The 24,811-nt window shown below is 38.3% G+C and overlaps 3 protein-coding genes, 1 long non-coding RNA gene and 1 other non-coding gene across 6 annotated transcripts; 1 reads left to right on the top strand and 4 right to left on the bottom strand.

Moving 5' to 3' along the window:
- Positions 1-418: 418 nt before the first annotated feature.
- On the bottom strand, positions 419-2,629 carry LOC133708220 (pectinesterase-like). The gene is made up of 2 exons (XM_062133682.1): positions 1,292-2,629; positions 419-1,190 (listed from the first exon to the last, which is right to left on the bottom strand). Exons 1-2 carry the CDS (start codon positions 2,397-2,399, stop codon positions 514-516), a joined length of 1,785 nt encoding a protein of 594 aa, XP_061989666.1. The 5' UTR covers positions 2,400-2,629; the 3' UTR covers positions 419-513.
- Positions 2,630-3,220: 591 nt separating this feature from the next.
- On the bottom strand, positions 3,221-9,303 carry LOC133709580 (probable acyl-CoA dehydrogenase IBR3). Its single transcript, XM_062135369.1, has 17 exons — positions 9,105-9,303; positions 8,879-9,013; positions 8,553-8,693; positions 8,249-8,380; positions 7,850-8,035; positions 7,450-7,527; positions 7,216-7,335; positions 6,692-6,790; positions 6,477-6,594; positions 6,084-6,352; positions 5,778-5,972; positions 5,307-5,449; positions 4,973-5,057; positions 4,686-4,895; positions 4,068-4,220; positions 3,845-3,949; positions 3,221-3,744 (listed from the first exon to the last, which is right to left on the bottom strand). The coding sequence occupies exons 1-17, from the start codon at positions 9,198-9,200 to the stop codon at positions 3,547-3,549; spliced, it is 2,463 nt and encodes an 820-aa protein (XP_061991353.1). The 5' UTR covers positions 9,201-9,303; the 3' UTR covers positions 3,221-3,546.
- A 3,313-nt stretch (positions 9,304-12,616) lies between these two features.
- On the bottom strand, positions 12,617-18,078 carry LOC133712916 (sucrose synthase 2-like). Its single transcript, XM_062139028.1, has 15 exons — positions 17,746-18,078; positions 17,446-17,578; positions 16,629-16,780; positions 16,296-16,488; positions 15,909-16,027; positions 15,590-15,806; positions 15,329-15,424; positions 15,058-15,231; positions 14,832-14,948; positions 14,569-14,735; positions 14,076-14,300; positions 13,607-13,928; positions 13,276-13,520; positions 13,040-13,178; positions 12,617-12,871 (listed from the first exon to the last, which is right to left on the bottom strand). Exons 1-15 carry the CDS (start codon positions 17,808-17,810, stop codon positions 12,833-12,835), a joined length of 2,403 nt encoding a protein of 800 aa, XP_061995012.1. The 5' UTR covers positions 17,811-18,078; the 3' UTR covers positions 12,617-12,832.
- A 219-nt stretch (positions 18,079-18,297) lies between these two features.
- On the bottom strand, positions 18,298-18,370 carry TRNAR-ACG (transfer RNA arginine (anticodon ACG)). The gene has a single exon. It is a non-coding gene; the product is annotated as a tRNA-Arg (tRNA).
- A 3,298-nt stretch (positions 18,371-21,668) lies between these two features.
- LOC133709732 (uncharacterized) lies at positions 21,669-24,515 on the top strand. Of its 2 annotated transcripts, XR_009846360.1 has the most exons (8): positions 21,669-22,052; positions 22,247-22,363; positions 22,656-22,721; positions 23,109-23,157; positions 23,286-23,388; positions 23,539-23,715; positions 23,903-23,971; positions 24,270-24,515. It is a non-coding gene; the product is annotated as an uncharacterized LOC133709732 (long non-coding RNA). The 2 variants fall into 2 exon arrangements; XR_009846359.1 differs by having other exon boundaries at positions 21,672-22,363.
- The last annotated feature ends 296 nt before the right edge of the window (positions 24,516-24,811 follow it).

The raw sequence follows: 24,811 nt of genomic DNA, 5'->3' as shown, positions 1-24,811 counted from the left end.
CCATTTAACTAAAAAAATGCATAAATTGATTAAATTCACTAAAAACTCCACAAGACGAAGAATATAAATAATTATATATAATTCATACATAATTAAATCCAATAATTATAAAGCAAAATATTTCAAATTGTCTAATCCTATGATCAAATACTCCCAACATCTAAAATTTCAAGATGAAGTATAGCATAATCGGGTTATACAGTTTCACTTCGTGTTAGCGGGTTGACCCGTGGCCGACCCATTTATTAAATGGGTCATGGCGGGTTGACCCACGGCCGACCCGTTTTTTAATCGTGCGGGTTTAACCCGCTTTATTTCGTGTGGGTTTCAAATCGTGTTATCGGGTCGTGTCAGAATTGACAGCCCTACATGGAAATTGTAGAAAAGAATTGGGCTTACATTTGATTGGAAAACCTAATAATAATAATCAATTTATAGGCAAAATGGTATTTATGGGTAATTTTTCTAAAAACAAATAAAAAAAAAAGAGAAATCGAGCTACAGTCTCTAAACTTACATGATGCCAGAAACAAAAGGGACCCCGCTGGGCTTAACCCACCTATCACCCTCAAACCACTTTTTACCGCTGTAGGCTTTAGCTTGTTTATCATCAAGCTTTTTGATGCTAGGCCATCCGGCTCTGCTGGACATGTCAGCGCCAGGTCCCCTGTTGTCGTACTCCCCGAAAAATGACGTCATGTGGAACTTGGCGCCGTCCCAAGGCATGTACCCTTCAGGTTGAATCACATCATCAATCTGTGACTGCATGACGACGGTTTTTGCGAAATTCTTCCATGGCCGACCTAGGTATCCCTTGTTCTCGTACTCTGGGTCGCCTCTGATGGTGCAGTTTTGGAGCACGATGCCGGTGACCTCATTCTTGTCTGTCTTTCCTTGGGCAGTGACGATGCAGGTCTGATTGTCCATTGGCTTCCTCACCACAATCTCGCAGTTCTGGAAGAGCGAGACAGCGTCACCGAAGATGAAGTCAATGGTGCCAGTGATGTTGCAGTCGCGGAAGTAATTCCTGTAGGCTTGGACGTATAGGGTGTTTTGGTACCCGTCAATGTGGCAGTTGTAGAAGATGGAGAAGTCCGATTGAACACGCAGTGCCACCGCTTGGTGCCCTTTCGCTCCGGCTGTGTTCTCAAACCCTATGTCCTTGGCAACAAAAAAATTTCCAACTACAGCTGCATGTACGCATGGATGAAATCTAGTTAATAATGCATGCATACCAGCACTAGGGCATGAAATATGAATTCAGTAAGGGTTAGGGTTAGGGTTTATGTACCAACTGTTGCAGTGTACATAGTTCTGGTTCCGCTAGCAAAGTTATTGTCACCGGAGATCCTGGACTTAGTAGGGCCATCACCAATCATCACAACATTTTCCATCATACCTGCAACCGTCACACTTTCTTTGTACACTCCCTCCTTCACGTAAATCACAAACAAGTCGTTGCTCTTCTTTGGGACCAGTTTCAAAGCTTCGTTGATGGTTTTATACTTACTGTTCCCATCTTGAGCCACCGTCACGTTGGGCTTAAGGGTTTCAGGCGTAGCTGTCAGAAGATCCAACTTACGATCAGTGAGCCAAGAAGGGAGACCCTGATTACTTTTGTTGCCATTCTGCTTGTGTTGATTATTCTTATTATTGTTGTTATTCTTGGATGGCGGCGATGAGGCCAGGAGCCGGCGTCGGTTCGATTTAAAATGAAGAGAGTTCAAGGCGTTAGTGATTTCGGTGACCATGGCAAGTGCATTGCTAGTGCTTTCATGAGCTGACTTCAAAATTTCCTTCATTTTCTTGCCGACATCTTCGGTTGTGTTCTGAGATTCATCAATGCAAGTCGCTTGGTGACTGACAGCCCCACTCAGCCAAACCTCAACATCTTCCGCGTATTCATCAACCTTTTCGAGATCTAATGCACCCATTTTATTGAAAGAAATTTTCAAATCGTACATAGAAGCATTCAACAGCTGGTTGCAGATATGTAGAGCTTGTTTGGTCATGGGATCTTTGGCCTGATCTGGCAAGGTTTTGGAGTTCCTTATAGCCTCATCCAGTTTGTTAATGGCCACCTGTATCCCCACTCTTGCGAGGTCTTTCGGGTCTCTTTTGTCTCCGGCCTCCTTTTGCAGACTATTCTCACATTCTTGTTTGTAGTTGGTGGGCTGGCAAATGGCTACAATTGGCTTTGATGTACGGACGGCGTTTTTATCTCCGGGTTTAGAGTCTCCGTCTCCGTCTCCGTCTCCGCCTCCTCCTCCTCCTCCTCCGCGTTGCTCCTGTTTTTTGTATTGGATCACACCAACCACCGCACCGACCACCATGGCCACCAGAAGCGCCGAAGAGACCGTAATGATTATGATCCTCTTATTACCTCCAGGGACGCCCATCTTGAGTAATTCTCCAAGTTAAAACCACAGCTTAATTAGTGGCTTGAGGGATCAACACTACCCTAGCTAGTAGGGTAGGAGATCGAGAAAAAATCAGGGAATAAACCAGTGTGTTTTTCCTTTTCTTCGTTTCGTTTCTTTTTCTGGTGAGGGGAAGAGAGCTCGTAGGGCTAGCTGATATGAGCCTTTGTTGGAACCCTAGGCTCTGCTCACCTTCGGAAGCCTTTGTTGAGCCTTTTCTGATTGACAGTTAATTCTGTTAGGAAATGTCAGGTTGGAGATCAGTCATTTGGTCCCAACAAAATTGAGGGTCGACAATTTTAGACACACTGTTCATTGGGAGCATCCACACAATTACGATATAGATAGTGGTAAAAGGTCTACAATTAGGTGTCTAATTTTAGAGATTGGACAGGTCTTTTACGAGGTGCCAGCTATATAAGAGGAAGATGAATATCACCCTTATCTAGGGGAGGTCGGCAAAAATCTAGTTGATCTAGTGATATCAGTCAAAGGGAACAAATCTCTATTTTCGATGATAAAAAAATGAAAAATAAATATTAACAGATTAGCGGTTTATGTTCCACATATCTATTGCTACTGAGAAATTGGAGTTATCTAACCATCTAAAGTTCCAGACTTCCAGCAATTCAATTTCAAATTAAACCATTTGGTTTCTGAGAATGAGAGTTAATACATAGATATTAACATAAAATCTAATGAAGTTGAAATTGCATTTGTAATCTTTATTAGCACATTATCTAAATCTCTTCTAACACATACCGATTATCACAGTTGTATCATCACATGACACACAGGAATCATTTTAACTGCTTTTCAACATTGAAAGAGTAGTAACCATTAATTGGACAAGATACAGAGAGTAAGGGCTTACTTTCAACAGGTACATTGTGGACTTCCTCTTCGAATTGTTACATTTTCTTTTGTTTACAGCATATTTCTTTTGACATCAACATTATTGATCTTATCTCTCAACTGTATGTTTGTAGAAGTATGTCGTATTGATCTTATTAACTCATTAAGATTTAACTAGGGCAGAACGCTTTCAATGAAATAAGCACTTGGACTTTCACGAACTCAACTGCTAAAAGTTCCTTGTTTCCTGGTTGATATATTCTCTGAAAGTTCAGAGTTTAGCTTTAGCTCTCTGTAGTTCTAACTTGGCAATGGTACCCAAGTGAACTTCATCCGGACCATCTGCTATTCTCAATGTTCTTGCTGTGGCCCAAAGATGAGCCAGACAAGTGTCAGAAGACAAGCCAGCACCGCCATGGACTTGCATTGCCATGTCCAGCACCATCAGAGCCATGTTTGGGGTTGCTGCCTGCTCCACATACCAGCAAGAAGAATTTGATTGACAGTTAAAAGAGCACCAGATCAGAAATTGATTCCTGCAGTTATAAGTGCAAACAGTAATCATATACCTTTGCCATTGCTAGAGTTCCGCGGGCCTTTTTGTTTCCAAGTCTATCAAGCTGGTTGGCTGCCTCCAGAACCAACAATCTGGTTTTCTCTAGCTCTATTCGACACTGAAAACAGAAAGCCAATTTAGAAGATTCAATTCAGATCACCTCTTGATTCATTTGAATGGCTGAAGAGCCTGGAAGAATTCTAAATGAAGCTAATAATGGTGTATTTTATCATTACCTTTGCTATATCAGAACGAAAAGAGCCTTGTTCAGCAATCAACTTCCCAAAAACTCTTCTACTAAGAGCCCTTTCAGCCATTATCTCCATGCCTCGCTCAGCAGCTCCTATCAGTCTCATGCAATGGTGTAACCTTCCTGGGCCTAACCTACCCTGCAAGAATATTAGTTAAAGACTTAAAGTTAATATCCAAACTGAACGATGAACCTCAAGTACCTGAGTTGATAAAACCAATCAGAACTCAGAACTCACTCATTACTGCTCTCTAATTGAAGTCCCAAAAAATGAACAATTATCTTAAATTCCCTACAAAAATCTCAGAATTTCTTTTTGCTCACATGAAGCATGTAGTTGTGCACGTACGATAATTTTTTTGAGGACATTGTGGCAGATCAAAGTTCATCATGGGAGGAAGTAATCATAATCTTCTCATTATACAACTTAATTTTTTTTGGATTTTGTAACCAACAAGAAAAAAAGGAAAAAAAAAAAAAAAAAGCTCAAATTTCCAAGTAAAATCTGGAATTCAGTCCATATAAAATTTTGAATAAGAACCAAACAAATTAGAATACTGATCTAGAAACTGCACTAGGTTACACAAAAAGCAGTGCAGAATACCTGTGCAATCTCAAACCCACGTCCTTCTCCCAGTAGAATATTCTTTGCTGGGACGCGTACATTGTCAAATAAAACTTCTGCATGCCCATGAGGTGCATCATCAAAGCCAAAAACTGTAAGTGCTCTCTTTATATGTACACCTGGAGTCCGGATATCCACTAAGATCATAGACTGTTGTTTATGCATAGCAGCATTGAAGTCGGTTTTTCCCTACTCAGAAAACATTGGTTGGTTATATTAACAACAAACTGAAATTACTTAAATGACATACAAGAAGAAGAACAAACCATGACTATAAGAAGTCTACATCTTGGATCCATAGCCCCACTTGTCCACCATTTTTTTCCATTGATAATATATGAATCTCCTTGTCTATACATATAGTTGAGTGACAATCATAAATATACATTATCTATAAATATATCCAGCAGAAAACTGTAGGAAAAGGCATAAAACACATCCAATGCAAGTATCTGTTAAAAGAAGCTTGGATGAAAATACTGAGATAGGCTTCCTATATAATTGCAGTGAAAGCTGCTGTTCTGTTAATGACAGAAATAGCACACCACCTTGCACCATAGAAAGAGGAATCCCCATCAGGAAGATATTGCACAAGCTTACCTACTAATAGAACACTCGATGTTAGTTGCATCAGAGGATGCAACTTGGGGTTCTGTCATTGCAAATCCTGACCGGATTCTCCCCTCAAGTAAAGGAATAAGCCATTCAAGTAGTTGTTCTTTGTTCCCATAACGCAACAAGACCTAAAATGCAAAGGCATGGAACCAGATCAATAATCATGCAAAATGACAGACATATCTTACAAGTAATTATATGATCCATTGCTATTAAAACATATATGTAAATATCCTATGAAATTATATCAGTAATTTATTCCTTAACCCAGCTTACGAAAAGTGTTTCCCTTAGATTTGCAATTTGAAGATTTCAAGAAGAATCCCCAAGATAAATAACTCATTAGGATCAAGAGACTCATATCTGGATAGGGAAGGCCATATGGATGATAGACAGAGGAACTGATAACACTGGTTGATCATTCATAGTCAGTAACTGATAAAAAAACTTTCATACCTCCATATTTCCTGTATCAGGTGCGCCACAGTTGAACACTTGTGGAGCCCAAATAGAACGACCCATGATCTCACAAAGATATCCGTATTCAAGGTTTGAAAGACCAGCGCCCAATAACTGATTGTAGGTATCATCTGACTGAAGTTGATTGGTCCCATCAAAAATTAATTTTTTTGCCCTGGCAGCACTATCAAACTGCACACAAGTATAAAGGCAGGAGCCAATTATGTTCAGTCGAAACAAAACTGATCTGTATGTGCAGCATAAACTAATTTTCAAATTGGGAAGTGAAGATCAGATACTTACAGGTATAAATAAGTTCCATAGGCCTTCTTTCTTTGCAAGCTCTTTTAACTTCTCCTCCTCTGGATGCACTGTCCAACGTGAGGTAGACTGAGCAAGTTTGTAGAATTCTTTTTCCATGGGATATATGTGATCTTCCATGAACTTGACCAACCTTTTTCTCAATTCTAAAATCCTTTTACTGGGGACAAACTTTCCTCCCCCTTCTGAAAATCCTTGATCTTCACTCTCTTGTCCCAATCTTTTCAAGCAGTTTTGAGCAACAAAAGACCCTTACGAAAAATTTTTGTATATCAATACTCTTGCAAGCCATAATTCAAAATGAGAAAAGTAATCAATCAATATGCAGAAAACACGTACTACAAGGCAAGCATCATTCTTAGATAGCGTAACTACCTGATGGAGGATGCTCAGGAAGCACAGATTCTCGTCTAACAAATGCCCATGCATAGTCTATAAGAAAATTAGCTTTGTCACCTGCATGCTGGGCACTCTCACCTCCTGAAGCATTACCCTGCATTTGATGGTTAATTAAATTACGTTGCTACATCCAATGACAAGCTTTGTGCACTGAACTGAAAATTAATATTAAAAATTGCTTCAGAAGATACCATGGTCCATCTACTATAGATGCCCGCATAAATTGATGCGCCACGGAATAAAGAAAATGCTATATAAAACTTCCACTGAGCAAAAGGCCATGGCTTTCCCTGCAATGCAATATTTCCAATGCAAGTCTGTCACTCAGCAGAATTTGGTCAAAAACTGAAAATATACTATCTACAGGACCATCAGGTGGAAAATAGTTGCTTCACTAGAAGTCTCTTCATAAGCCCAATGTCTATCTCAGAGATATGCCCACAACATTGCTAAACAGCATTCACAGCATCATGATATAATTAATTTATTCCTAATACTGAAATTTAACCCAACTAACATATGTGGGTCAAAAGTTCATCACATAACTTTAACAATGGGCAATGATAAAGCATCAGCACCATCTCTTGGTAATGCCTTTGACAACCAATACGTGTCTTATTATTCAAAGAAGATATACTAAAATTCTTAGACGAGGAAATGAATACATGGATCAATAATTCACTATTGTTTCAGTAGGATTGTACAGCTAACTTACAGATGAAGAGCAGTATTCTGCCACATATTCTGCCTGAGAAGGAATCCCTTCTGGAAGCCCAGTATGTTCCATACCTTTACCAAGTTGATCTTTGTCAACCCCAAAGTCTGTGATGTAAGGCTGCAAAACAGGAAAGTAGCAATCAATGAGATGCCCATGATTTTACAATTATTTAGACTATCTAGTTTCAAACCAAAAAGTTAAGTTTGAAAAGAGTTGGACAGTGCAAAATACCAAAGAACAGTAAGCAACATCACACATTTGGTTTCCAAGAGTAGACAATTCCCAGTCAAGAATGCCAATCACTCGATCCTGCACATTGAGAGTTTTGCATCAGATATGCACTCAGACTGTTAAGCTTTATAATTACTGTAATATTAAGATCCATTACAGTATGCCGTAGAAAAATGAGGTCGGCATGCATTTTATTGTTCAACATAAATTCAACGATTAAAATGCATCATTCTCAAAGACTAGAGTCCAGAAGCAGCAGTAGACTGCTTAGGAAATTTTCTATATTTGACATGAAGACTACAAGCAGGCAAATGCAAATAGGTACATGTAAGTATCAAATCAATTATTCGAAAAAAAAAAAAAAGTATCAAATCAATTAAGGGTATCTGGAGTGCCAAACCTCAATAGGATGAAACACAAGATTATCGAGGCGAAAGTCCCCATGCACTAAGCCGGTTGCACCTCCTGAAGAATCTTCAAGAGGAATATGCTGCTGTAACCAATCAATCAGCTCAAACATCTTCGGATTTCTCTCAGGCTTGCCTTCACCAGTGGAGGCAATATATTGTTTTGCCCACCTCTCTACCTAAGAACAGCATAGAAGTGTAAGCCCCCAAGTAAGCTTTAACAAAATTGGATTCTAATTAATAGAACCTTCAAGCCCAGATTAAGATGTCTGCACAGCCATATTAAATTTCCTCTCTTTCAATTCTAATTAAATGGTGTAATATTCAACTATCTATAGTATACAAAGACATAGAATCGTCTGAGACACTAAAGTGTGTAAAATTTCATGCACCTGCCGTTTACAATAGTTTTCGCGACGCCCATACTTTCCTAGTCCAATGGCATCAACGTCAGCAGAATGCAGCGATGCTAAAGCTTTTGCAGTTGCTTGGTAAATAGCCCTCCTGCTCGCAGGCTCTACACCCTGATCAAACAGAGTAATAACATACCTCAACCCCAAAAGCAGAACATTATTTACCATAAAAAAAAAAAAAATTCAGCACACTGTGCTAAACGAAACCAAATTTGAAGAGATATATTAAGAACACTCCAGCTATACTAAACAAGTACATCAATGATAAAGGAAGAACTAATACCGGTAGCCTGGGGTCGACAAAAATGCGCCCTTCCAAAAACTCCATGATGTAAAAAGCGGTTCCAATCACGCTTGGATCAGTACACAAACAGAAAACTTTCGGAACCGGAACTACAGTATGATTACCCAATGCTTGAAGAACCTGTAGCTCCAAAATTAAAAAAAAATTACAAATTTTCTCAGCTCAGCATATGATCTTGATTTCAATTTCAAACGAGCATCAGGAAGTAAATTACATGCTTCTCACACATCTTTCTCAAGCAACCCAAGCCAAAATCAAATTGCCACAAAAATAAGAACAATCAGTGAGAGAAAGAGAGACTCAACCTGGAATTCTCTCTCAACAGCATGAGCAGAGTGAAGCAACTTCCCCGGCGGCTTCTTTCTCAAAACGTAGCGTTTCACCGACGCTCCCGATCCTACTTGCATCAGATAAGTCGGATTCGATTGTCCATGCCCGAACTACAAGTTCATTCACAAACAACACAAAATCCAATTCTCAAATTCCAGAAATACACACACACACACATAAAACTTTAGAGAGATAGCTAACCTTAGAGACGGTGAAATTGGACGGTGAGGGAGGAAAGCCGGTGACGTTAGAGGCGGCGTAGCGGAGCAAGGCGTCGAGGTCGAGCTCGTTAGCCATTTCGATTCTCGCCAAAACGAAGACGGAGCGGTTTTAGCTCGAGCTCTTCTGGATGGGAAGGAGTGAAACGATTCTTACAGTTCGCATTGGATTTGGCGAAGCCAAAATCGATGTCAACCCTTGTAGAAAATGAAAGATGAGGGAATACGCGCCAGAGTGGGGAGGTACAACTACTCGCGGAAATTTTGGGCTGTAGGTTGCCACGTGGATGGTTTGAGGAGGCGTGTGGCGTTATAGCGGGGATGTTGGCGATAGGGGAAACGGGCCTTGTCAGGTTTTATGTTACGTGGTCAGATTGGAATTGACATGATATTATGATCATAACATTGTACTTTTTTTTTTTTTGGGTAAGCAAGGGGTCAAAAAGACCCATAAAAGTCCGCCAAAAAAAAACAGACCCATAAAAGAAACGGACTAACTTGGCCTATTATCTGGCCTATTGAATTTTTTTTTGTTACAAAAAGTTCAGGTAAGATGGGAGACTTCCCTACACTACCAAGGTCAGGGCAAACATACGACCTCAACCCAACAGAACTTACGAAACTGGCCAGTGTCCCAGCCCAGCCCATTGGTATGGAATTATGCAGGACATTTTCTAGATTGTCCACCAAATGAGAGATTGTTGGTAGCGAGGATCGAACTTGTGTGAGTTTATACCTCAAGTTTGTCATTGCCAACTGAACCAACTTTCATTGGCAGACGGCTTTGGTGCCAAACTTCATTTCCCTCGGTCTTGTTAAAAATATATAATCTCACATGAAAACATGAGAACGTGGTTTATGAGTGGTCTATGAGTTTATAAAGATTTGGATTCATCCACATCGATTGATTTTAGTCGTGAAGTTTAAATTACTTAGGGTTCTTGACCCATAGCACCAAAATGAGATAAAATTGGCCCACTTACACCACTAAGAGATTTTTATTCCCACTAACCCCATTTAATAGCTAAATGACGATTTTGGACTTTAAAAGATTAAAAATTACAAACTGCCACTCAGCCTCTCTCATCATCGATCTCTCTCTCTCTCCTACCTCTCTCTCTGCCGGTGACTTCTTCTTCTCTCTCTCTCTCTTCGCCGGCAGCCGACTTCTTCTCCTGTCTCTCTCTCTCTTGGAACGACCGGTTCCTCTTCAAGGTCTCCTCCGAATTCCTCAGCCTCTCTCATCATCAATCTCTCCCTCTCTCCTACCTCTCTCTCTCTACCGGCGACTTCTTCTTCTCTCTCTCTCTCTCTTCGCCGGCAGCCGACTTCTTCTCCTCTCTCTCTCTCTCTCTCTCTCTCTCTCTCTCTCTCTCTCTCTCTCTCTCTCTCTCTCTCTCTCTTCTTGGAACGACCGGTTCCTCTTTAAGGTCTCCTCTGAATTCCTCCCCAGGGAGACGTCCGGGATCACGATTGAGATCCGCGACCATCTCATTAGCATCGTCCGGTTGATCCTCAGCAACTTTCTTGAACTGGAATCCAATATCCTGTCGGAGCATCCACTCTTGAAGACGACGAAGCAGCTCCGGTTGAAGCTACCTCGCCGGAGTCCAACACCTGGTAGGCTATCTTGGAGTCGAAGCTCTGAAGCACCGGCGAGAATGGCGTCCAGCTATTGACGAAGCAGCTCAGATTTTTTTTTTTAAAGTAATGGGACAGAAGGAAAAGGAAAAAAAAAAACAGTTTTGAACGTCTATTGGGGGGCAATAGACGTTTTTAAATTGATATAATCTCTTCCGCTTTTTCTTTAAACAAAGTTTTATTATCTAAATTTTGAGAGATTAGTTTATATTCTGGCAACCGAAAGTTCTATTGGAGGATAATAGACGTCTATTGGGAGGCAATAGACTATTGGGGCAATATACGTCTATTGGAGGGCAATAGACGTCTATTGGAGGCAGTAAACCTTTCCGATGAGGTTTTCTGAAAAGTTCGGTGGGTGGCGGCCGGTGACAGGGCTCCAGCGAAGTCTCCTATAGTTTCTCTCTCTCTCTATCTCTCTTTCTCTAAGTAACAAAGGGGTGAGGGTAAAATGGTATTAAAATAAAATGAAAAACAAAAAAAAAATCTTAACGGGGTATTAGGGAAGACCTCCTTAGAGTGTTTTGGGTAAGAGGGAATTAAAAAAACTTAATGGGGTAAGTGGAAAAAGAATATCCAGAAATGGGGTGAATGGACAAAAACTCAATTACTTATCAAGCTTAACATTATATTTTTTATGGGCTAGGTGTTAGGACCCCTATTCTATAATTCCTTATTGTTTTGGGCTACTGTCTTCAGTTAATCTAAATGGGCTGTTTATCCATTTTGGGATCTATAATTATATGGTAACTGGACTTGCGTCAGGTTATCTTGTAAACGGGTATCTGGGGTGAGTAGAGCTATATAAGACAATCTGTCTCCATTGTAAAGAAGCTATCAATGACTATGAATCTTATTTGAATTATTTTCTTTAAATTTCCTTTAATTTCCAGTTCCAATTTCTTTTATGGATTCTTATCCTAACACTAGGCTAAAGGTTCCTAATTTCATATAGGTAGAGGTCGAGAGCCTGAGAAACTAAGTTAGGACTATATTAGCTGTTTAATCCTAATAGTTACATCTAAATGCCCATTTACTCATATAGGTAGAGGTCAATGTATGGTCATCTCTAAATCTGGATTAACTCATATGAGTAGAGGTCGGTGTATGGTCGACTTAGTAAAGACTAAAGACTCTACTTCTGGTCATTGACTCTGGCCAATAAAAAGGAGCTCTTTATAGGCCATAAATAACTAGTCATTTGGCCGAAAATTCCCAAATATCACTACTTCTACCATATATCTTCAATCTATTAACGGGTCAAACCAATTCATTGTTTAGACCGTCTAACCCAAGATCTTCTCCTGAGGTAAATAGCCGAAGATAGATGTTACAAGCAGAACGATTTAAAACACCTAGAAATTAAGATGTGTAATTAGTGAAGCCGCATGTCACATTCGAGGCTATCAAGGATAGGCCTCCTGGGTTCAGGCAAGCGATAGGTTTATAAATAACCTGAGCCTTTACCTTGTCAAACCTTTGTTTCTTCTTCAGAGATGTCAGTGCCCGGTTGTTTGGATCGATGGACCTTGCTCACTTTAACCTCGAGTACAAGACATTCAGATTCAAAATTATATAGCTTCGGTGAATCCTAAAGCTACGATTCTCTCAAATGTGGCATCTTAAATACAATGATTATCTATCTCTAGGCCTTGATTGACCATTTTTCTCTATCATAACACACTGATCATGAATTAAACCCCAAATACATGCAGCTAGTGTTGAAAGGGGGAGTGTCAAAGTCACTCGCTTAAGCTCAGGTCTAGCAATGACCCTGAGATTCCTTCCCAGTTCATTTTGATCCTCGGTTTTACGACTTGGTTGGACACATCAATCTCAAATGCAGATTTCACATGTCCATAAAACTCGAACATCAACTTATTTAATGTAGATTAGCATGAAGTTCGATCAGGCTTCTAACACAGTCTAGTGAATTAGGAATAACAACACATGCTTAAACCAAACGAAAAGAAAGCACAACATGTTCTGCACATGGCAGTTGGGCAAGTTCAACAAAACACATGCATATACCAAGGAGACGGCTTCAATTCTTTGGCATGTTACCGTAGTTCAGTGCTGCTCATCAACAGCCAGCGGAATGCTCTTCACCTGAAAGATGATCAGAATGACAGCAACATAAGAGCTAGACTGAACAAGACATGATTTGCAGTCACTAATTAATTACCAGGACACATGTAGAGTGGGTTTAAGAAAAATCACCAAGGAATGCACGTGCTATTATGTGGATAATAGTTTTAACTCAAAAGGATAACTAACCAGACTTCGGTACTTGAGAATGTAAAACATTTCCAGATATCGCCTTTCCTCTCGCCTCTCAAGCTTAGACACATGCTTCCAGAAGCCATAAACCCCAGCTAATGTGAGCAGCCTCTCAGAATATATCTTCCATGTGTACCTTGAGAGATGAACTCAAAATTAGTTACACAGAGGTTGACAAAGATTGTCCAAGACTCCAAGATGGTCCATCTGAAAGTAGGCCAAGAATATGATACCTTTCATAAATTCGTTTAAGCCCGGCCCCAGATATCTTTTCCCAGTGGCTAGGATCCTTTTGGCACTGACCAAAGAAGTCGATCAGAGTTTCAGCCACTTGATCAGGGTGATAGGGATCAATATGGAACCCTGAGACACCATGCTCAATGATCTCAGCAGGGCCACCATGACAAGTGGCAAAAGTAGGAAGGCCACAAGTCATGGCTTCCACAACAGTGAGGCCAAAAGCTTCGTAGAAAGCAGGCTGCAACAGATAAGAGGATATTTTAAATGCGGTATGTTGATATATAGTGGAACCATTTTAAAGCATTGCATATCTACACCACATACCTGCACAAAGACGCCTCTTGTGTCTGCAATGTAGCGGTACAGCTCACCATTACGGGCACGGTTCATTTGGGCCGCTATCCATCGAAACTGGCCATTCAAGTCGTACTTCTTAATGAGGTCATGCATCTTTTCAATCTCTTCCATTTCTTCTCTATCCCTAGAGTTCTTGGCGTCCATGTAACCACCAACCACAACAAGATTTACCATTTCTCTTAGTTTGGTGCTCTTACCATAGCACTCAACGAGTCCAGTTAAATTTTTCACTCTATCAAGTCTTGCCATGGAAAACACAGTAGGCTTTGATCGATCAGCCAAGAACCCACTGTATCATCATAGAAGAAGTATCAGAAATTGTACCAGGAAAATGAAGTAAATGTAACACTAACATTTATGTAAATTAATTACACAAGCGGACACAAAAATCCACAGAAATTAACTTTTGCAACTAATAACATTCGAAGATACTCACATATGCTCATCATTCTGCTCAGCCCCATATATAAGTTCTTCAATTGTGCCATGCAGTGCTGTAAGTCTTTTTTCCCTGTCAGAATATGAAAAATATATGCACATATCTGCTCCTGGAGACACAATATTAAACTTAGGATCAAAAACATCAACCCCGTGAACAACTCGATACAGCCCAGGAAGAGTGAAAGCTGTGTGGCTCTCATACTGTCCAACATTGTTCTGGCTGAGAAAAAGAACAAGAATATCAGCTTTCTTGAGAAGAAATTTACACAAAAATTCGTAGTTTGAAGGCAGAAATGTGCCACATGCAGCCCACTTAGTTGTAACAGAGAAGTATTCGAATTTGTTATCATAAATATGCACCGTATTGTATTACTAGATTACAAGTGAAAATGCAGAAAGGAGATTAGAAAAACTGAGATGCTCTTTTGTGAAAGATTACTATGCAGTCAATTCACGTTCAAATTAAACAACTAGACAAGTAAGCTAACCTTCCCGCAATCTCTTGGTATGTACTGGTGATTATGAAATCTGCATTGTTCATTGCAATGAGATCGGCGGTGAATTGACTTGAGAAATGGTACTTGTCCTCATAGCTTTTCCAAAATATATCAGAATCTGGGTACTTTGTCTTCTCCAATGCATGAGCAATGTTGCACTGCATTGAGAATTCAATATTGAAATATATAAACCACTATAAGACCTTTGTTCTTTCACATTTCGCGAAATAAATGATTGAAAAATCAAAGTTCACCTGTGTGATTCCTAGTTTATAAGATAACAAAGTTGCAACAAGATTTCCATCACTGTAGTTTCCAATGATCAGATCTGGAACACCCTGTAGCTCAGCAGCAATTTCGTTTGATGCATCCTAAAAATAGCCAGAAGAAGAGATAAGACTGATTATGATCAAGTATTAAAACCCCAAAAACATGCATGGTAAAGTTTGATAGGAACCCTGTTTCTGCTTGATTACTTACCTCTGCAAAGGTCTCCAAGTAAGGCCAGACATCAAACCTTGAAATCCATTTCCGGAGAATTCCATTCTTAGTCTTGAAGGGTACCCGCAAGATATATGTGTTTTCTGTACCACTAACTCTTTCCAATCTCTGGTTGCATGTTGTTCCTTTTGCATCAGGTAGCAGTCGAGTAACCTTAAACCATTATTGAGTGAAAGGTCAATATATAATTAAAATACCTTATGTCAAGTTGACAACTAATATCACTTAAACTTTGACTTAGCATGCTTACAATCAGAATCTTTGGAATAACATCCAGTCCTTGCTTCTGTATTCTAAGAAGCATCTCATTCTCCAGGGCCCGCACTTGATCCAGTATATAAACAACCTGTTATTAGTAAGAAGCAATATAGATGTTTAGTGGTTCTAGGAGAAAAAAAAAAGAAAAAGAAATGTAAACTACTAGGTCTATTATATCATATAAAGCAATTACTATATGAAAAAAAGAAGTAAAAACAAACACAAGAAAATGACAGTGAAATGTAAGCAATACCTGCCCACCAGTGTCCGGCAAACCCAATACATTTGCTTGGCCAAAGTAGCCGTGTGGAGACACAATGACAACATTGAACACCATAGGAATCCTGCCAAGAAATGTTTCGAGTGTAGAAGGATCTGGAGCCTGAAGAATTTCCAAGAGTAGATGCACCATCTCTGACACCCGTCCTGCAGTGTCACCCCACCCTCTCTCAAATCCCATTCCTTGTAACCTACACTTAGAGTGAAGAGGATAATGGTAATGTCTAAAGAAATCAAGTCGCCTCTTTAAGTTACCGGACATCAAATTATTTGAAAATAGATGAATTGCATACTCAAACTCAAACTCAGAATATGGTGTCATTGGGGGGAACGTAGAAAGATATTCCTCTGCCTTGGCTAAAGCAGACTGAAGCTTGGGTATGCTCTGAATTCGGTCGTTCAGCATCATTGCCTAAACAAGATAGCAGAGCTATTGTCATTCAGTCCATATATGGAACCTCAGAAGATTTCAAAACCTTATATTCATATTTACATTGGTTATATGGCTCGAGGAAAGAACATATACTACTAAAAAACTGAGGTTGAAAAATAGCTTACACTAAATTCGAAAGCAAGAAAAGAGAAGTCCAGTAAAAATACACTAAAGAACCAAAAGATTATCATGATAATTGTAAAAAAAGGAATACATATCCAGCAAAACCCATGCTTTTCAAACTTACATGGCCATCATGTTTATGCGTACGAAGGAAATCAAGAAGAGGCTCCAAACTTTCTTTGTTACGGAACATAATTGAAGATAAGTGACGGTTAAGGAATTGAACCCCATTCCCAATGGATGATGAACGGGTTGGCCGAGGGAATGTTGCATTAAATGGCTCCAAATCAAGTTCAAGCACATAATTGTCATTGCACCTAGGAAAATCATTTCAAATTATATTCATTGATAGGTAAAGGAATTGAAAGAGTTAATAAAAACCCAGTAACAATACAGTTCACATATACAGTTTAACATAGAAAATTCAATAACAAAGATTTGGATTGAGATCTCTTACTCTCCATCCAGAAGTTCTTCTTTGAACAGGAGATACTCTGCAACACTCAGATGATCCACACTGAGTTCATATACATTGACACGGACATATTCCCAGACACCAGGTCTTGGACGAAGAGCAAAAGCCACAAAAGGAGGCAGAACAATTGCTTCCTAAAAAGGACAAATAAGAATGAAATCAGAACACCAAAACAGCAAAGACAACTTTCACAAGTGTCCCCCTCCATTGGACAAATCATGCAACTCATAAGATCGACAATGCTTCTTTAGTTTCAGGGACTTATTGAAAGCCTATGTGTTCAATGGCTTAACGATAATGTACACTAAAGAGAAGCCATAAATTATGATGATTGAATTGCCACCGAGTGTTTTTTTACTTCTTTTGCATATCACTTGCGCAACAAAAGTAGAAACACGAAGTTAGATCTTTACAATCCAAAGAAAAAAAAAATCTACTGCATGGCAAATCAATTCACCATATGAAATATTACAGCGCTACCTCTGTCCAAGATTCTACAAAAGCGAGGGAAAATAAACTGAATCTGATTCACCTGTTCCTCAAATCAAAATTTTACATCAACCAATTTACAACTAACAAGCCATGCAGATTGAAGATCACAACTTTCTGAAAAAGAAAAGGAAGGTCTTAAATTATTTGATCAGTTCTCAAAGTAAACAAACAGGTAGATCAGCATTCAGCAACACACTAAAATTCCAATATCTAAACAGTATAAAGAAATATAAACAGTAAAACTCTCCTCAAATCATAACATCCTCACTTCAATAGAAACTAATATATATGTAGCTAATTGATTGACCTGTGCAGACTGTAGAACTTTGCTGAAGGGGCTATCCTTTAGCTTCTTCATCTTCTCATCCTCTTCGATCACCTTTTCGAGCTCGTTGATTATCTGATGAGGCTGCAGTATCCCATTTCCTCGAGCAACATACCTTCCAACACAACAAAAACCCCATTTTCAAAGAAGACCCTCATAAATTAAAAATTCAAACAACAAAAAATTCAACTAGACTAGAACATTCAAGATCTGGGACATGCAAGCTCAAACATTCAACTTACGAAGACATGCAAGTACAGATTGAGAAAGAGAAAGAGAGACCTGGAGAGAAGAGAAACAAGTTCGTTCCGGTGTGCGGCGAGCGTGTCCTGAATCCTCTCCCGCATTGTGGAAGCTTAGGGCAAAATCGACAGAAAAGTAAAGGAGAATTAAGCAAGGAGAAGCGAAGAGAAAGTGAGCTGAAGCAAAGAGGAAGAGAAAGAGGAATGGGGAGGAAGAGAAGTGGATGGGGATGCATTAATATATGGGACGAAAGAAACGGTAGTGAAGCAAGCATCGATAAGGGAGATGAGAATGGGGACAAAAACGGCCATTGTTTGGTCTCTGTGAGTGTGTGAGTGAGTGAGAGAGAGAGACCTGAGACGGTGACTAATGTTGAATGGGGGCACTTGGCGATGATTGAATGAAGCTAATTTCAGAAAATGGGGGGCTGCTAGCTGTTATGCTACACAGCAGCCTTCCCTCGCTTTTTCAAGTCCAAACGGTGGCGGATCGAGATCTCTAGAAACTTCAGGGTGCAATTGGGCTCGAATAATTAGACCGAGAGAGAGAACCCATTTTCTTGGCCCAAAAAAAAAAAAATGTTAACTTATACGACTCCACTGGGGATCGAACCCAGAATCTCTGGTTTCGTAGACCAGCGCCTTATCCATTGGGCCATGGAGTCGCATTTTCTCAAAAGCATGACTTCAACAATTTTGGTGACTCTCAAGAGTCCTTTCGTTCAATTAGCTATAAAGTTTTTCTTGAGGAGTGACACTCCCATTTTATAATTCCCGTTCATGTTTTCTTTTTTTAGGATCTTAAATTTTTTCTTTTCTTTTGTAGTATAGATTGTAAAATGTAATATTAAGATACCAAAAATAAAAAAACATTAAGTGTGATTTGTAAAAATAAAGAGAGTGAATTTCACTCGCATTTTTCTTTCACGTACTGTTATCTATCTATCTATTTAAGGCTACACTAAATTATGGATTAACCCAAATATCATTTAGTCGCTCATAATGAAATCATCTAAATACTGTAGTATTTTTAATAAATAAAAAAAGAAAAAAATACATATAAAAAAAAATGGGGTGACAATTGAAATGTTTTCACCAGGGGTCTTTCTAAATGTACCCAGCAAATTTCTATGTAGACCCAGCAAATTAATTTTAATGAAAAGATAGTTATATCCTCATACAAAATGACAGTAATAGTCATGGTAAATAAAAATAATAACAAAAAAAAACCAAAAAGTTCTTTTGTACCCGACAGTTCTTTTGAAGGTCTTCAATGCGGATGGATCATGAGGACCTCCAGGAAATTGACAACTTAGAGGCTCATCTGCATATGTAAATGGTTCATAAGCTTTGTTTTTCCCTAGTATCAACCCCATCCTCTAGTATACCATCATCTAGTTCTGACTGAGAAGGTTGAGAACAAATTTTCCTTTTTGTCTTTGAGATTGTGGGGCAATCGTGGTGTTAAGGACCTCTAGCCATACTACAAAATAAATGGTTATGTCTAATCATATTCAGAACCCAAAAAAAAAAAGTTGGAAAGTTGGCCATAAAGTGGATCTCTCCAGATTTCTTATTTAAGAAGTATTTGAGCACCAACACGTGCACCAGATAATGAAGGCATCAGAATCAATCAGATTCATCCTTCATTTATAGTCACCATTCGTAGCTTTAGGTATTATATTGTTATTACTATAATTAATATATACATTCGTGTACTATTGTATGTCAACAAAGGGTTTCTAGTTTCTACTCCAAATGGAGATGTGGGTTTTGCTGGGTGTGAGATTTGTTGGGTGCAATTAGAAAGGGTATTATTGGAAAATATGCTAGGTGCAATTAGAAATTTTATCATTTTACTGGGTGTAAAAAAACTTTATGGGTCTACATAGATATTTGTTGAGTACATTTACAAAGATTCTTTCACCAATCACACGTATATCACACATGTACAAGGGTAACAAGGCTAGTTTCCTATAAAGCGTTAAGTACTTTTTTAGCACTCAACAAGTTCAGAAGTTCTTCTAATTTGCCCAATATATATTCGTTTTGCTTCTATATTTATAAACCTCTTTTAACTATTTTTGAATACTCAAATTACCCAACTGCAATTCCAAAGTTAAAAGAAATAGTAAGTAAAAAAGATGTAATTAAATATAGAAACAAGATTCTGAAAATAGAATTTCTTTTTTGTCAAGCAACTTTCATAGTGGAAAGTATCTTTGACTGTTCTAGAAGAAATATAAACCTAATTAGCTCGACAACATATCTAACATATTAGGCTACATTAATCTGTTCCAATCCAAATGCAAAGGAATATAAAGAGTTATTAACTAACTAGCTGGTTAGGAATGATCCACATTCGTAGATTGGAGTTGGATAGTGAGGAACTCAATTACTTACACATCCCTGATTCTTTATTGTTTATTGAGAATAAAATCCAGATACCAACTAATTAATGATCATAATTAATCTAAACCGAAAAGTACTAAAGCAAAGAAGCTGATACGTGGCACAAATTTCTTGAAAGAAGACCTTTCTTTCATTATTTATTTGATTGATAGTATGAAAAAATTAGGTATTGATTCTCGATCAAATGTTTAACAGATCAGTACTCGTCATGGAATGCATGTATAAGTCCACTTTGCCTTAAACAATTAATGAACCCTAGAGCCTAGTTGAGGAAGATAAAATCACCGATTAGTAAAAATTAATTATAAGTTAACATATATATATATATATATATCCAGTTCAGAACACTAGCTTCAACCTCTTTGATCGACTCATCGTCACTAAATCTCAAATTTGGGAGGTATATATATATATATATGCTGCGATCATTGCTAGAGAGGAATTATCACTATTAATTAAATATATTGATCAAATTGTGGTATACAGTATACTGTTTTAGTGCATTAATATTTGTCCAAGAAAACAGATTGTGCATTAAAATTCAAGTTCAAAGGGGTTGAACGTACTGTTTTAGTTTCCGAGACTTCAATGGAGTTTTACTGTTTTAGCACCCAACAATATTTGTCCAAGAAAACAAAGCAAATCTACTTTTAGCTAGAGCTAGATTGCTTCATACATTTCTTTAGTGCTTGTTGTTGTAACATGGGGAATGTTCGAAGTTTCTGCTCCTTCCTCATACACGGCCTCCTTCAAGACCCGTTAACCATCCTCATTAGTCATTACACTAGTGGAGGAGGATATGATATCGGTCGACATGTCGACACCAAATAGGCAAATATGGAGTCGTGATCAAGTTCCAAGAGCAAGAGTGCAAAAGCAAAGACCCGTCATCAACTGTGACGAGGCAGCGCAACACTATGGTGGGGTAGTCGTTACTGAAATATATGGTAGTGCTACAAAGAAACTTGTTATCAATCGCAAGTTGCGTTATTAAATTTTATAAAAGCATACAGATAATAATCACCGGATAAATGAATGAATGACGGACTTAGTTGGTTTTATTTTATTTTTGGGTGAAAGTCGTTTTGTACGTTAAGCTCTTCCACGACTTCATAAAGCCGTTTACAAAGGAATTGAAGTAGTGTAATTAATATCATACAATATAGAATAATGCTAGGTAAATTTGACACCACTTGCATCCCATCTTCTGCAACAGCTAAGGTAGCACAAAGTTCAGTTTTTCAGAACATTTCATTAAATGACAGTACACACACACATGCATGCATGAATGTACTACTTCATCTACTCTTAGTCAATTCACTACTAGAAATTTCTCCAATAGGGACTAACTAGTAGGCACCAAAAATTATCAGTGTGAAATGGAATAGTAAGCCACCGTTGTGAATGCTCGGTGGGATAAATTTATAATCACACTGTACAACAGTGGCCAAGTGAGAAAATGCAGATATTTATGATTAACTTATAACCCAGCCCACTGATATTGGTGTCAAACATGGTAGTGGAGTTGACACACATCCTTTATCGGTTTTGACAATCTTTTAAAGCCGTCAGATTGGTTATGAAGAGCTGATCGGACGATGAGAGAAAACTTCCTTCAAAGATACCCCATTCACTCCTTCAGAGTTCTAACCTAACTTAGATCGAGATCTGGAGGTTTCTCCCCTCATCTCTCTCTCTCCACACCCGAAAGCTCGGTTCTCATACTCATTTACTCAGTTTTGAGTTTTGAAAATTGAAACCAAAAGCTTATCGATCTCTTTCTCTTCCTTGTTCCACCAACCACTCATATCGGTTCTCTCACCTCCTCTTCCTCCCAAAATCACTAAAATTTGTTTCTCTGGAGCGATCCATCCTTCCCCAATAGCAGATTCTGTGGTCCAAATTCATTACAGTATTTGAATCTAGGGTTATACTGTAAAATTTATTATTTGTCGATCATTTGACTCAGTTTTTTTATTTGTATTTGGGGATCTTAGGAGTAGGATAAACTGATTTTAGGGTTCAATTGGGTTTAGGTTTTTCTTTTCTGATCTGATCTTTTGATTTTAGGGTTAACGGTTACTCTTTCTACTCAATCTCATTACACACCCTTTCTCTTTACATTTCAGTAAGGGGACGTTTATTTTGGAGACAAAGGTGGGCTGATCTATGTGCGTTTGGCAACTCTGGTAGAGATCCATGTTGGTCAGATTGCAAACGGAACCTTCTTTTGAATTGTTTCATGGGTATGGCTCTGTTTTCTTCTATTTAGATTTGTTTTCGTTCAATGGGTTCTGCCTTAATTACCGTATTTATCTTTTACCTCACTTGTATCTTCTAGGTATTATTGTCTTTTAATTTGGTTAGATTAACAATTCTTTTCATACCCTTTTTCAAATAATTATGTTGGGGTTAAACATTTTATTCGGCTTATGAAAAATATAAAACAATATTTTTTATCCCCATAAAATTACGATTTGTATATGATTTAGGGGTTCTTTTTGTAAAATTCTCTCTAAATTGTTTTACGAATGGCAGGCGAAGAAGTTCTTGTGCCGGCCACACCTACCTATTATTTTGGCAGGAGTTTTGCTTGCATGGAAGGTATTTTCCTGTTAAGTTAATATGCTTGTATTATGTGATCTTTTAATTAGAAACATGAATGCTCATTGGAGTCTGTAATAGAGTGAAATGTAAATGAGTTTTGGAGGATTCTACAAAAGGTAAGGAAAGGAAAGATCTATTGCATTTAGTGCTTCATAAGTAGTGTGTGTGTGTGTGTGTGTGTGTGTGTGTGTGTGTGTGTGTATAGAGAGAGAGAGAGAGAGAGATATGTATATGCATAATTATTAGTTAATCACTATGTTTCTAAACATTCTCAGATTATGTTAATGGGTAACTCTGGTTGATTTTGAATTCGGATCTCAGTTGACAGCTACCATATCTCATCTGCTTTGGTTTCATTCTAATTGTTTTGTTCTGGTTTTGCAGCCTCGGATGACCGTCTCTCTGATCATTTTCTCACCTATTCCACCTTTGAGTAAGAAGCTTTAGTTTGTTAGCAGCTTGAGTCATGCATATTGTAGACTTGTTGGACGCTATTCTGGCTTTTAAAGGATTTAGATTCTATTTGAGTTGATCAATAAAAGTTGTATTGTGTCAATGCAGATATGAAGGGTAACTGTGTTCAACAAATGAAATTTAGTTTCAATGTAGAGAGTTGAGCAATGCCATATATCTTGAGAAGGCCAAGTATTGGGACACTTCAAAGGTCAATGCTTTATCTTCATTAGTATGCTTTATCTCTGAAACCTTGCGCACCATGTAGCACAACTACTTTATTTATTTATTTTTTTCTTAGCAAGTAGCACTACTTCTTATTGAGCTCAACGATCTCTAACTCTTTCTCATATATATCCAGCTTCAAGTCATATCCTTCTTGCTGAAGGCTTTATTCAAAGAAGAGATGCGTGCAGATTGTTTCATGTGTAAGCGATAGCTCGTTACAATTTTCTGTATTGGGCAATGTAATTGTTTTTTGTTCACTTTCTGCAGTTGCATTTAGAGAAGGGAATGATGGACTGCCCACATGCAAAGTGTGAGTCTTAGAGTTACTTGTATTAATGTTTAGTGTTTCTTAGGAATTGGTTATGAATGTATAGCTTTATAACAAGAATGATTCAGAGAAATTGGCAATGTTAGTTTTGATAGATAATGCATGGGAATGTTACATTTTTTTTTTGGGTTTATTTTTCTCTAAGTTTATCTGTCTTTTAAATATACAGGCACTCCTTGTATCAGATTGTAATGGCAGAGCTTGAGAAGTTGGGTCAGAAATATCGTGTGGCTCTGAGGTATTTTCCTATGTTTTCTACAAATTGTTTTCATGACCAGAAGGGTTCGAAATTGGAAGTGTGTATGTAGATATGCACTGCTATCCCTCATCAGTTTTTTACACCTCTTTTTTCAACGTAGTTATGTTTATTCGAATACTAAATTTCTGTAATATATAAGTGATATATTATATCCTTGTATGCTACATGTTCAGAACCAAAGAGACACCTCTAGCTTCACTGTAATGTCTTTTATATGTTGAGATGTTGGTCTGTGTAATTGTCAAAATAAGAACTAACTGCCTGATATAATGTGCAGGCTGTCCGTATCAAAGGAGTTGCAGCTGTGGGATGAATAGTCTTGATGTTTGTATTTTGATGGGTGCAACTGTAAATTCCTAGTTCGTATATTTATTGTATGATACATTTTAAAATATAGTACAGGGTACAATACAAGAATGTAGAGGTGCCAATTGGCACCTTATTTTTTTAATCCAACCTCATAAATTTGCCACTGATAACAGTGACATTCCAAAGCCACTAATATCAGTGTGGATTTAGATTCTGACTTTGCATTGGATGAAGTTATTCCACTGTTGTTTTATCAGTGTGTATTGTCCCAATAGCACCTGCAATAGAGGGGACTGATTCTTCATTAGTGGCTGCATAGTGGCTAATGAGATTACCCACTCTTATCAGTGTGTATTGGGACAATGGGGACTAATTCAGATCAGTGTGGAATGGGGAAATTTCTAGTAGTGATTTGTATGTGTCTTCTAGTCTAGTGAAAGACGATCTCTTTTCCATTTGATTGACATATATAGCCGCCTTCAACGTGTTTCTCAAGGATTTTAAAGAACC

The sequence above is a fragment of the Rosa rugosa genome, chromosome 5 (assembly GCF_958449725.1).
Source record: "Rosa rugosa chromosome 5, drRosRugo1.1, whole genome shotgun sequence".
NCBI classification, from domain to species: Eukaryota; Viridiplantae; Streptophyta; class Magnoliopsida; order Rosales; family Rosaceae; genus Rosa; species Rosa rugosa.
This window is presented reverse-complemented; position numbering and strand designations above follow the sequence as displayed.